Source organism: Sarcophilus harrisii, chromosome 3, assembly GCF_902635505.1.
Source record: "Sarcophilus harrisii chromosome 3, mSarHar1.11, whole genome shotgun sequence".
Taxonomy (NCBI): domain Eukaryota; kingdom Metazoa; phylum Chordata; class Mammalia; order Dasyuromorphia; family Dasyuridae; genus Sarcophilus; species Sarcophilus harrisii.
The window spans coordinates 84,217,621-84,232,388 of NC_045428.1; the positions used below are offsets into that span (position 1 = coordinate 84,217,621).

Below are 14,768 nucleotides of genomic sequence, written 5' to 3' on the forward strand. Positions count from 1 at the left end.
CAAAGAAAGAACACTGGGAAACAAGTGTAAACTGTTTGCATTTTTGATTTTCTTCCCGGGTTATTTTTACCTTCTGAATCCAATTCTCCCTGTGCAACAAGAGAACTGTTTGGTTCTGCACACATATATTGTATCTAGGATATACTGCGACATGTTTAACATGTATAGGACTACTTGCCATCTGGGGGAGAGGGTGAAGGGAGGAAGGGGAAAAATCGGAACAGAAGTGAGTGCAAGGGATAATGTTGTAAAAAATTACCTTGGCATGGGTTCTGTCAATAAAAAGTTATAATTATTAAAAAAAAAAAAAAAAAGGATAATCATCTTTGGACTGGAGAGGGTAAAATAAAAAATAGTTAATAGGCCTAATAACTGATGTCCAAGTCAAATAAGAATGTGAGAGAATTTAATGATTCCAGATTTAGTACAAATATGTCAGGTACTGAAAGAGTGAGAAGATATCATTGATGAAATACTAGGAGAAATCAGTGAAAAAATAAATGGAAGCCCAGGAAAAAGGATGTGGGGCCAAGAGAAGAGCAAAAGTACAGTCCCAAGTTTGAAAAGACAGAAGATAGAAGAGTCTGTAAGCTGCAAACTAAGTGAAGATAAAGCACACAAAACAATAAATATGACACAGGATGTGAGAGAGGCAAAGGAGGAAGTGCTCAAGAAAAATTTCAGAAGGGAGACATTTTCAACTGGGGAGAACAGGGAAGGCTTCAGAGAGAAAATACTTCATTCAGCCTGAGCTTTGAAAGAAGCTAATGATTTTTGATGGAAAGGCAGACTCAAGGTAAGCAGATTCAAGAGGTTAAGTCTGGAAAGGGTGCTCAGAATCAGATTATGGGACAACCTAAGTGACAAGCTAAGCAGTGTTTATCTGCTATTAAATGACAGAGGGAGCCCTGATGGTTTCCAAATAAGAAGATAGTTTGCTACAGTGCAGAGAGTACTGGCCTCAGAGTCAGAAGGTCCAAGTTTGACTTTTCCACCTGTCATTACTTGTGTGACCTGAGAATAAGTCATTTATTTTGTCTTGTCTTCAGTTTCCTCACCTATAAAATGGGGGGACTGGACTCACTGGACTCTAAGGTTCTTCCCAGCTTCAAATCCATAATCCAATGATTTATATTAATGAATACGATTATTTTGGCATCCATATGAATAATGGATTCATTATTCAATAGGGGAGACAATGGCTAGAGAGAGCAGTCAGGAAATGATTACACTAATCTACAGAAAAGATTTGTGGAGACTGAAGAGTTATCTCTGTCTCCACTGAAGAAATCATCAATGAGGAGAAATAAGAGATGAGGGCCGAGAACAATATATTGGAAGAAAATTCATACTTGGAGGACAAAGAAGCAGATTATAAACTAGCACAGAAGCCTGATAAAGGAAGGAAGTTATGTAGGGAAACTGAGAGAACTATGCCATTAAACTCATGGAAAAGTGCAGCAAACTTAAGAAATGAGGCCTAAGGACAATACATCAGACTTATTAAGAAGCCTCTGGTGACCTCAATTTCAGTAAAATGGAGAGGATCACAAGAGATACTGTAAAAGGCTGAATAAATGATAGGAAAATGGAAGTAGTAAGTCAAGATTACTCCTAGAAGTTTGGCAGTGAAGAGGAGAGGGAATATGAGCAGACAACTTGAGGGGTTGAAAGGGTAAAGGAGGCCATTTTTTTTTTTTTTGAAAGACAAATAACAGCTTTAGTGGAGAAAACTGAAGTTTATAAGTTTATGAACAGTTTATTACACCTCAACAAATGTATCATAAATCAATAAAGGAAAAGTTAAGTAAATTCATTATTAAGCTAGCTATTGATTCTTAAGTGTTCAAAATAAAATGGTATTGGAAAAGAAATAGGGATTTTGGATGATAGGGAAGTATATTTGTAGGCAGTACAAAAGATATCATTAGTTAAAGCAGAGAGGGTATAATGGAAAGAACAAGCTTTTGCAAGAGATGGGAGGGGATGGAATCTTATTCCTCTCTCCAAGTCTTCTAGAGAGATTAGCACTGGCAAAGAGAAGGGCTGCTTTCTCTGAAACTGGAAAAAAGCAGGAAATTGATTAAGATGAAGAGGCTGACAAATACTCTCGGCAAAGCATTTTGTGACTGAATTTTAACTGAGGTAGATTTCTGAATAAGATAACATTTATTAGCAGGGGCATGCTACCTGTCAATGAATGAGTCAATGGCTTGCTTCCATGTATGCCAAAGATCCTAAACAAAAGTTCCTCTTTTGCAGGATTTAGGGACTACAGAACAAATAACAGAAGAGAGTAGATGACAAGCAATTGAGATAACATGATTGGTTTACAGAACTGAGGTACAGGGAACAACATAATTGGTTGGAAGTCTAGTAATGGGTGCTACCAATCACTCCTTCCTTCTCTTATAAGACTAAAAAGTACTCTTTGAGTCCAGGTATGAGATAACAAACTGGATATCCTTAAAGGACAGCTTGGTGGAATAAAGATATCAAGGCCAGGCTCTCTTTCTGTTTAAAGACCAATGTTAGCAAAATTCCTTGAACTAAGAAAGCTGTATTTTTAAACTTAACCCAATATAAATATTCTGAACTCAATTCAGAGACAAAGAACCAGTTACAGAACAAAATCAATTACTTGTAAATAAGATCAATCATAAATGATACAAGATCAAGTTTAATCTTCTCAAATAAAAGGGAAGCCCTAATATGAAAAAGGGGTTTGCAGTAAACTGAAGATATGAGGACAAAGTAAGTGTGGAATAGCTGAATAAATAATATGAGACTGGGTTAGCAATGAATAAAAAGATGGTATGAATGAGGAAGAACTCAACTGAAGTTAGACAACTTGGTTTATAGTAAATACAGTCTAAATGGTTTTGTAATAACCTTCTGCAGCAATCAATGTCTTGGAAACAGTAGAAGTAGTAGTACAAGAAGGAATAGTAACTAGCACTTATACTGCACATTAAGGCTTGAAAAACACTTTAAATATTAACTCACCAAGCCTAACAGAACTCTCTCAGTATCCTCTTCTCTCCCACCAGATTGTGCTTTGGATACTCAGCAATTTCCTGGTTGCTGTGGGAGACTCTGCTAGCATACCCTGACTCTTTCCTCACCTCACTATTCAATGGCAACAAGCAAAAGAATTCTCCTTGGCACCCCAACTTATAAAGGAAAGAAAGGAATAGAAAGCCACAAATATGCTCTATGTGGGTGGCAGGGCTCAATCAGAGACATGAAGAACAGAAAGAACTGACAGGATGTCAGTATGTGTGTAGGGCTATACTATGCTGAAAGGAAAGTGACTGGTATCTAGCTGGGACCTGTTGCCCTAGAGTAAGGACTAAGGTTAGCAAATAGGAAATTCTTCAATGTGGGTGGGAGGAGGCTGAGACAGTTTTCATCTATAGTTCCTAAGAGACCTACCATTACATGGGAAAGGGTCAGAAATTGAGCACTGGGAGAGTATAAGGACAAGAAACTAAAAGGGGAGAAGGGAAGAAATATTTGGTAGGTATCTATGTGCCATACACTGTGCTAAATGTATTACAAATATTACCTCATTTGAAATACCAAAGATTTCAGGAGGAAGAAAATTTAGTTAAAAACTCAAGACCACACTCAGGAAAGTCAACAGAAGATACTCAAAAAGAAAGAAAGATGGCTTCTAAGATATCTAAATGACAGCAAATTGTCAGTAAGTAAAAAACAAAAGAAAATTAAATCACATTTAATAAGAGACAACTCTCATTTCCCAACAGAGCATGGAACTACAGCAGGTTATCCCTGAATGGTTCAAGAAAGAAGTTATAAAAGGAACAAATAGCAGAAATCATTGCTTGTATAAAAATTTGAATCCATGATGGTGAAACTATTCAAAGAAGCAAAAAGAAAACAAATGACTGGGATAAGAAACATAAAGAAATGAAAGACAACCTGGAAGACACGCATAAAGCAATAAAATTTTAAAAATTATGATTACCATATAAGCAAATAACAGCACTCTCAAAGACAGGATGTATAAAGACAACTTAAGTATCCATTAAGTCTCCAGAATAACATTACAAATCAAAAAACTTGAACATCACAATGCAAAAACAATAAGAGTTGAGAACTTCTGAATGCAAAAGACAAAGCACTAATTGAAAGAATCCATAGTTTGGCCCTAGGAGTGGAAAAGGCAAAATTGAAGGTCAAGAAACTACTCAGAGAAAAGAATTTCATATTTTAAAGCCTTAGAGGCAGAAAACTTTGGCCGGTGTCTAGTATTAATTTGTGATAACCCCTCTTAGTAGCTGAATGTAAAAGACAAAAAGAAAATATAGGGTTAGAGAAACTGATGCACTGATAAACTTTTTAACACCCTACGAAATATGAAGTAGTAGGAGGCATCAGTGAGAAGCAAAATCTTCAATACTGGGTACTGAACGCACAAGAGAAGGAACCAGCACTGGAGAGGTGAGTAAAGAATATGATGGTTTTAAGAGAAAGCTAAGTTTCAATTAGGATCAGAAGATGTAAGGAATATAAGAGAGTGAGAAAGAAGGTAAAAGAGAGTGGGTTAAAAAAGAGTAGGAGATCCAGAAGTCACAGTGGAAGTAAGGAGAAAGGGACTAGGGATAGGCAGAAACATGAGTGTAGGAAGAGATTTTTGCTTAGGAAAATAGGAAGAACAAGAGAGAGTCATTGGCCATGGGATAGGGCAAGTAATAAGTAGGACAATGCTTGGAAAATAAATCATCCTGAAGTGTCTAATATTGGTATAGTGGTGCCTAGAAAAATTTTCATTAATGCCTGGCTATAACATTTACCTTTAATTATACACAACTGATTAAGTTCAATTTCCTTTAAAAAACAATTAACAAAATCATTTAAAAATGCAAGTTAACATATCTACCTTACACCTATCAGAATGACAAAAATGACTAAAAAACATCCAAAAAACTTGTTGGAATGACTATGAGAAGACAGGCACAATGGTGTACTGCTGGTGGATTTATTAATTGGTACAATTACTCTGGAAAGCAATTTAAGAACTATTCCCCAAAAGACATTGAATTCAGTGGTGCTGCTATTAGATCTTTACCCTAAAGAAATCAAAGAAACAACTTTTTTTGTTGTTGTACAACCTAGAGTCAAAGCTCATGCCCATTAACTGGGGAATGATTGAACAAATGATGGTATATGAATGTAATGAAATATTATTGTGCTATAAAAACTGATGAAAGAAATATTTCAGAGAAACTTGGGAAGCTTTGTATGATTTAATGAAGAGAAAAGTAAACAGAACTAGAATAATTCATGAAGAAATACCATGAAGAAAAACTTGAAAGACTTAAGAACTCTGATTGATATAATAAACAAAAGATCAAAGATGAAACAATCCTTCTGACATGGGTGAGATGGACTCAAAAAGAGTTTAATGAGAAATGTGTTGTCTGTATTTGTTTTGCTTGACTATGATTCTTTGTTACACAGGTTGTGGTTTTCTTTTTTTTGTTTGCAGAGAAGAGCGGAACTAGTAATCATGTCATAAAAATAAAGAAGAAGAAAAAAGTTGTTATTATAGAATTTAAAAAGATACACAGAAGGGAACAGAAGGAAGTTCAGAAGGAAACACAAAGAAAAAAAATGAATTTGTTATGTACTTAAAGAAACTGTACATAACAGACATTTATGATTTTACATTTAATCCTTCTCTCTCTTGTTTTTATGTGGAAATGCTACTTTTTGGAATGCTATAGCCCAGAATAAATTTATAAATAAGTTTACAAATATTTTAGAATTTTAAAAAAAGCTATGAATAAGATTTTCCACTTAAAATCAACACTGCTAATCTGTGAACACCATAGTTTTTTTTTTTTTTTAATTAAATTACACCAGATTTTCATCAATCTTTAGACATAGGAACAAAAATAGCAAAGCACAGAGAAAGAAATTCATGAAACTTACATTGTATTGATGATTAGCCACAGGTTTAAAATTTGTTGTAACAGCTTTGTCCAGCTGTTGTGATAATCTTACAGGTTTTGAAGATTCTTCTATTTGTAACCTGAAAAATGGAAGAAATATTAATATAACCTTCTATATCTGTCACTTAGAAAAATTATCTCCATAATTCAACTATTGGCAATTACACCTTATTGATAGCAATATTGCAAGACAAACTCAAAAGTATGCTAGCCTCAAAACAAAATATATTTCAGTACTTGTAAGTCTAAAGTAATATGTGATTTCCATTTGTGAATGGAATTTCCCTCATTATTTGATGTATTCATATCATGTTAACTTGTCTAAGTTTTAGAATGCAGTAATTTTCAAAATTTTAATATTAAAAATTATCTTTGATCAATAGACTCAAATCAATACATTTTTTCTGAATATATGGGCATATTAGTATTCAAATGAATACTCACTGAAGTTCTATATTTAAATTAGTGAAGTTAAGAAGAAGGGAAGTTTGGGGAGAAAGATAATGAATTCAGTTTTGTTTACACCAAGTCTAAAATGTTAGTGGATGTGAGACATCCACTTTGAGATGTCCAATAGGTAACTAATAACAGCAGACTGGAGATTAGAACTGGGGTTAGGCCTGGACAAACAGATCTGAGAATCATCTATACAGAGATGATAATTAGATTTATGAGAGCTTATAAGAACACCAAAAGCTCAGGACAGAGTATTATGGGGCACCCAGGGGACACCCTGGATTCAGCAAAAATGTCTAATAACTAGAGAGAAGAGTTTTAGTTGAATTTTGAAATTGAGGCAGGATTACAGAGAGCTCAGAAAAAAGAGAAAACGGAAATAGAGGTGCCAGTTGGAGACAGCTTTCTCAAAGAGTTTAGAAACAAAAGGGAGGAGAGGTTAAAAGATGACAGCCACAGAGGATGAGCTATTAAGTGAGGATTTATTGAGAAGGGAAAGACACAGACAGATTTTTAGGAAGCAGTGAAGTTGCCAGTGGGCAGGGAAAGATTGAATGATCCATAGTGGTAATTTGCTGAAGGAAGTACATTACAAGTACCAAGAATAAAACAATTCCTCTTGAAAGGAACTTGTATCCTATGGAAGTACAGATAAAAATATAAAATGAATAAATACAAATATGTAGAAAGTAGTAAAATAAAAAGATTTGGAGAGAGGGAATTAAGTACTTGAAATGATTAGAAATGTTTCAGGTACGAGATGATCTTTGAGTTATATCTTAAAGGAAAAAAGAGACTCGAAAGAGGAAATAAGAAGAGGGTACATTCCAAGTATTTTGCAACAGAGTAAAAGCACAGTGATAGGAGAATGAGTATTGTACATAAGGAAAAGAGACAAAACCAGTTTGGTTGGAGGCATTATAGTATTGAATTCAAGGCCAAAAAATAAAAAAAAATTAGGCACTTACAACACAAAAACAGTAAGTTGAGATTCATAGTAATGCAAATTATTTTAAAAAACCAAGTTATAAGATCAAGATTAGAATTTAATCTAGTCCATCAATATTTATTTGAGCACCTACTTTTGTGTAACACACAAGTTGGTATTGTGGAAGATAACAAAATGTAAGAGAGTTCTTGTATTCAAGGAAGAAAGGGAAGTATGAAGGAAAAGATTAGAAGTCAGAAGTCGTGGATTCAAGTTCTGCCTGTCAGTTTTTCTCTGGGTTTCACTTAGATTCCTTATCTGAATAAGTGATGGTCTCTAGAGTCCCTTTTCTCTAACAATCTTGAGTCCACTATCTAGTTAAGAGAAATAAAACAAAATCTGACTAATGGGTCAGTAGAAATGATATCACAAAGCAGCATCTGACAGTGCCAAATATACTATGTGGACAATTGATGCTAATGAAGATCATATAATGATGAGAAAGACTAAGAGGACCAAGGAAAGCTTCATAGCGTCTGGAAGAAAAAGGAGAAAGTCATTCCAGAATCAGGAAAGTACAAAGATATTTAGTAGGCAATAAATTGGGTTGGAGGAAGAAAAGATTTTTATGTGGTCAAAAGAGAATGAGACCCCCAACTTTCTATTATAACTAAGTAAAAGAAAACCCCAATTAATGAGAACTTTTAAGCAATTAGCATATAGGAAACTTAAGACATCAAAGCTCCAGGAGAATGTAATTATATACCAAATTTCTATGATATTTAATCCTTATTAAAGTTTATTTTCAATCTTATAACTTTCATTATTAGAGATGGTTTTTTGAAAGTTTTAAGTCTACAAGTTTTTCAATGTTACCTATCTATTAGTAAAGAATTAAGTGTTGCTAAGGAACACATATAAGTACTCTACTATCAAGAAGATGTAATCTTTTGGGGAAACAAATTATATACAATTTTAAAAAATTAAATTAAAATAAGTTATATGCAACTTAAAAAATAGAACACACACACACACACACACACACACACACACACACACACACAAAGCTAAATCCTAAGGTACTGCCGTTTGATAAGCACAGTAAGGAATATATAGGACTTGATAAATGATTGAATTTGGGAGAATACAAAGTATTCTATGTGATACAATATAAATCACCTCTAAGATTTTAAATTTGAGAAGAAATAGAGGAATACATCTACCTATAGTCCCAAGAGGCTAGTAAAGAGAAAAGGAAATGTCTTTTGCACATCAATTAACAAAGATTTACTGAACACTATGAGCTAAAAGTCAAATGTGACAAAGCAGCACAGTATCTGACATATTAGAAAGTGCTTAATAAATGCTTGTTCACTGCTGACTGACAGGTTATGAACTTGTGTGTGATTAAAAGAACAGTGGTACCCTTGACATAAATATGTGTTCTGAAGAGGGTTTTAGAGGAATGATGATGAATTTTGTTTTGTACATGTTAAGCTTCAGATGCTTAATGAACACCCAGTTCAAAAGTTCAGTGGGTATTTGATGATATGGGACTGTCATATCCATTTTCAACCTTTTGTGAGTTATCTCTAGACAGATGATAATTAAATTCATGGGAACTATAAGGGTCACTATGTAAGAAAGCAAAGAGGAAAAAAGGGAAGGGGGCCTAGGACACAGCAAGGATATTATGGGCCAGAACTCTGTACTTGAAACAAGGATTCTTACAAGGTGCTAAGTGGAATTAAAAAGACAATGGTAATCCAGTTTAGCATGGTGATTAATAATTCTCTAGTTCAGCATGATTGATTTAATCTTACAACAAATGGTTCCCTAGTGATATAATGATTGGCTTATACTCAGTATGATAAATGGATTTAACTGTAATAGAGCATATAAGCTAGGACAAACTCGGCCAGATTCATTCCATCTTCATCAGCCTCATAGTGGCTAGCCTGTCCTCCTGCTCCACTAAGACCAAGGCCTGTCTGAAGGGCCTCAAAAAAGCTAGCTGGGCCCTAGACAAAGAGACCATAAAGAATTTGGACCTTAACATCTGGATATTCTCGTGGTGATTACTCAGCAGAAACAAAGGCTGACCAGAGACCTCCAGAAAACCAACCAGAATGCTACATTTTGGTGTCCGAATCTAGGGCTAAGGATTTACAATCAGCAGTCCAGACTGACATGATCCTAAGTTCAGTGGAAAAGTCTCTGTGACCCAGAAATTAGAGTGAGTACAAAAATAGACAAGAAGGAAACTTTGTTAAGGGATAAAGTAGTGTTTCAGCTGAAATGGGACAAATGTTTAGAAAACAGCCTTCTTCTCCACCCCAAGGAAAATCAAAAGCATAGTTAAAATAATAAAAAACCAAGGTTTGATTGTAACTTGGAAGCAGATCATTGAACTCTTCCCAAAATATTAAAATATACATCTTGGTTCTCTAAGGAAAAAGAATTAGATCCAGACAAGCGGAAATTAGTAGGAGAGCAACTATGTGAATGTTACAATGAATATTACAATTGGCTTTAAGGAATTATATATAAGTGTTAGAATAAGCAAAAGGAAGAAAGAACAGGAGGGGGAAGATAAATGAAAAGCATGAAGAATTAGACAAGAAAGGAGTTAAAGATAAAGCTGATGAAATTAAGGAGTGTGGTGCTTCACAGCAGGAGCCATTAGGGCATACCCCATCCCCTGACCTAACCCTCCCCCCCAATTAACCCTTCATGGGTGGAGGGGAAAAAAGAGGAGGGGGAGGGGCAGTGACTCAATCAACACCACCTATGAAGCAATCTATGACAAGATTACAAAAGGAACTAGTTAAAGCTAAAAAAAGGACAGGATATATCTGATTTGATAAATGCATATCCTGTTATTCAAGAGTTTGACTCTTCAGGTCAACAAAGGAGAAGATACACTCCTTTTGATCTGGAAAAAATCAAGGATTTGAAAAAGGGTTGCACTCTTTATGGGGCTACACTGTTTTATGTTAAAATGGCATTAAGAGAATTTAGCTTATATTTCATAAGAAAATTTATATGTATTTACATCTTAATCCCTAGTGATTGGAAATCCATAGCAAGGACATGTTTAAAACCTTGACAAAACTTATTGTGGCTTTAGGAGTATCATGAATTATGTAGGATTCAAGCCCAACAAAATAGGCAAACTAGAGTTAATATACAAATCATCTTTGACCAACTAGCAGGTAAAGGTCAGTATGCAGGTGATTAAGCACAGATTAATTATCCTTTGATAGCATATGAGCAAATTGCTGCTGCTGCTATCAAAGCATGGGACTCCCTTCCAGGAAAGCAAGACAGAGGGGAAACCTTCACGAAAATAGAGCAAGGTCCAAAGGAATCTTTTGTTGATTTTGTGGGACGTCTGCAAACAGCTGTCATACGAATGATTGGAGAAAATGCAGCTACAGAAAATAATGATCAAACAACTCGCTAAAGAAAATGCTAATGAGGTTTGTAGAAGAATTATATGGAGACTACACAAAGATATTCTTTTAGAGGAGATCATAAAATGCTGTTCCACAGTGGGCACGAATGCAGAACATGGCAAGACAGGGTCCCTCTTAGCAAGGGACTTTCAGAGAGACTTATCAAGGCTTTCAGTATGGTAGAGTAGGGCATCTGAAAGCTTAATGTAGGCATAGAGATAAGAGTGAGAGGACAGGGTGAGAGAAGACCCAAAACCCTGTATACAAAATGCAACACAGGCTTCCACTGGGCCTCATAATGTAGATTGATCCAGGGAAATGAATAAGAGAAAGGGATTATAATTGGAGAGAATACAGGCTTTTTAACCCAACAGAAGGGCAGGGTCTAGTGCAAACAGCTCCAATATAATCGCCAGGTGATGTGGAGAGATCCAGGAAGTGGTGAATGGAAGGAACCAGATAGGTTAACTGCTTGGGGGAGAGGGTTTGCTTGTATCTCTACAGATGGAGAAGGAATCAGATGGGTGCCAATGAGCCGTATTCGCCTTGTTCATCGGAGAGACAGAAAAAGAAAAAGAAAACCTGGAAACAAAGGAGAAGATCTAAGAAACATCTGATACTGAAAGAGCATGACTGATGAGACTGTTGCAGGACATTAAAATCAGTAGGAATTATTGGATTCCCTGAGACATTATAAGACTGATACAGGACTTCAAAATCTGCAGGAATCATTGGATTCCTTGACACATGAAGTAATGGACAATAGATTGGTTTTAGACTATTTCTAAGACTTATGGACATGTATAATTCCCATGTTGATTCGTGTTGTTTGTTTGTAATACTCCCATGTTGATGGATTTATGTATACCTGTTTCAAGTAAGACCTTTCAGAAACCCTCTAATCTGGTTTGATTCCCCATTTCCTTTGATGTTTTTATCTCCCTTCCTGAGATGTCAGGGAGGGTGTGAACACCTCACTTTTTAGTGTTCTCACCTCCTTTTTTGAGAAGTCAGGGAAGGTTTGATCACCTCCTTTTTGGGGTTCTCACCTCCCTGAAAAGTCAGGGAGGGTGTGACCACCTATGTTCTAAGACAAAAGAAAGCTAGAGATGTTATGGGCTAGAACTCTGTACTTGAAACAAGGATTCTTATAAGGTGCTAAGTGGAATTGCTAAGATAATGGTTATCTAGTTTAGCATGGTGATTAATAGTTCTCTAGTTCAGTACATGTACTTAGTACTTAATAAAAGATTTACACCTACAATGATGTAATTAAAATAGAGACATATAAAGCTGGGGCAAACTCAGCCAGAACCATTCCATCTTAGATCAGGTTTCTGATGGCTCTCCTCCTTCCTGCACTTTGGGAGAGATTGATTCTGACTCAGAGACAGATTCACTTCATCTCACACCACCTTGGTGGCTGGCCTCCTGCATTTTCTCCACTGAGATCAAGTTCCTTCCTCCACTGAGACCAAGTTCCGCCTGAATACCCCCCAGAAAGCTAGCTGAGCCCCAGGCAAGGAGTTAATAAAGAATTTGGACTTTAACACCTGGCTATTCTCATAGTGATTAATCTACTGAAATGAAGACTGATTTAGAGACTTCTAGAAAACCAACAAGAACAATTAGGCAGTGTGATACAAATGATAACTTGGGAAAGAAGACTGAAAAGTAAAGTCAAATAGATTGGAAGAGTCAAATGCTCCTGAGGAAAGCATAGTTAACTGAATCATAACCACAGAGAAGTCAAAAAGTTTGAGGACTGAGAAAAGGTAATCAGATTTGGCAATTAAGGGATAATTAAAAGTTGAGAGAGAGGGAGAGAGTTCAAAGATAGATCAAAGAATCATTCCCCATACTTTAGCTACTGAATTGAAATCAACATGTAATCAAAAATCTAAGAGGAGTGCATTCAAGAACATATGTGTTTTGACATGACTACTTGATATCTGAATGTATGAAGACATAAAGTTTCATAAAATTCTTTCCTTAGTGACTCTCTTTTCAATCCATCTTTCTCTTGAAGCCCCCTTCCTATCATCAGTTTTTTACTGCACCATAAAATCTTTGTTCATGTTTCAAACAGCTCACTTTACTATTTCTATCTTTGCGCCATCTAGAAGGGACACATAGTCAGATCCCCTTTCCCCATAATAAATTATTGCCACCAGATTTATTACAGAGTTTGGGTTTCAGTATGTTTGGGTATTTCATCACAAAGCATTAGCTTATGTATATCTTTCTTTGTATTTGTACTTATTATGGGTCACTGGATTTCAATCTGTATTTGGATTTTTTTGATTCATATTTCTTTTTTAAAATCTTAAACACAAAAAAGTTTTGTCAGCAATTGAGGCTATCTATAATTTCTAATGCCACATATTTAATGTTATTAAACATTTTACATAAAATAATAAATGTTGGCACAGTCCTCTCTTTCCTAGGAAGGAAAGCTCCAATAGAATCTTGGTCTTCCAATTATCTGCTGAAAATGCCAACTATTATTTCTTATGCTCCTTCCAAAAAGAGCTCTTAGTACTTCAAAACTCAAAAGGTTAACCTGTAGAAATGAAAGGGAATTAAAAAAAATCTTAAAATACTTTAATTAACTTTGAATAATTTAAAGTAACTTAAAAAGGGTTTTATCTAACACTACATAATTCATTTAGCATTATCTCATGAAGTGTCAGAGCACATTTTCACAATTTTGCTACGCAACAACAATGCGCTAAATTAATGATAACTGACCTTCTAGACTTGGTCAAGGGCAAATTAAAGGGTTTTTTTTTAGTACTATGTTGAGGAGTTTCATTTGGTAGATAGTAATAAAGCAAATAATCAAAATGCACTAGGAAAGTCTGGAAATATATATTGACTAAGAATTACTTTGGAGACAAGGGAACGTGAGATAGGGTAAAAATATGATGAATCTATTTAACTTAAGCAAAAGGAGCATGTCTCTGTGGGGAGTTATCCTAAACCAATAATTTATATTCTCTCACTATGGTGACAATCTAAAAACTATAAATGTATGTAAATGTAAACATTAACTTAAACCTACAAGAAACACTTAGAGTGTTTATATATGGTGTCTAAATCACACCATAGAGAGCAAGCTCTATTTATTTTAAAACTCTGAATGATATCCTGACTTAAAGATCTATTATAGAAGAGACTGAAGATTAATCTAATCTTGTTGCTTGATGCAGAGATTTAAAGTTGAGTTAGGTCAGTTAACAAGCATTTATTAAGTCCATACTATGTGAATGTCACTGTGCTAAGCTCTGGGAAACATGATCTCAAGGAGCTCATATTTTAATGGAGGAGACAACAAGTAAAGAAAGATGCAAATAAAAGATATGCAGAGGAATGGATCAAAGATAATCTCAGAGAGAAGGAAACAGGAATGGGAAGGATGAGGAAAGGTTTCTTATAGAAATTAAGATTTTAGCTGAATCTTAAAGGAAGACAAAAAGCAAAGTATTCTGGGCATGAGGGACAGCTAGTGAAAAGGTACAGAGAATAGAGATGTAATTTTATGTAAAAGAAAGAAGGAAGATATATATATATATATTTCTTGGCTGTTCATGATACCAATAATAGGTAATTGAAGAAAGGATGAGAAATTAACCGGAGACTAAATAACTTACACTTACAGAATTGGAATGTTAAAGAATAAGTCAAAGAAACAATAGATAATTAATTTCATTAAAGACAATAATAACATTGAGCCAACACATTAAAAGTTATGGGATGCATACAAAATATCCTTTAGGGGAAATTTTATGTCTTTAAAGGTTTTTAAAATATACTTATTTGAAATAGCAATAACAACACCACCACCAAAACACACAGAAGAGATCAAAGAATTGGGCATGCAACTAAAAAATCCCCTAGAAAAACATCAAATTTAAAAATCTTAAGTTAAAAAAATAGGAATCC

General features: G+C 35.0%; 1 protein-coding gene across 2 annotated transcripts in view; it reads right to left on the reverse strand.

The window, feature by feature from the left end:
- GTF2F2 (general transcription factor IIF subunit 2) overlaps positions 1 to 14,768 on the reverse strand; it is a 167,528-nt gene that overhangs the window by 27,460 nt on the left and 125,300 nt on the right. For both annotated transcript variants that reach the window (XM_031958395.1, XM_031958394.1), the window contains one exon: positions 5,962 to 6,061. In XM_031958395.1, the coding sequence (XP_031814255.1) occupies positions 5,962 to 6,061 (100 nt within the window). The remainder of the gene's footprint in view (positions 1 to 5,961; positions 6,062 to 14,768) is intronic.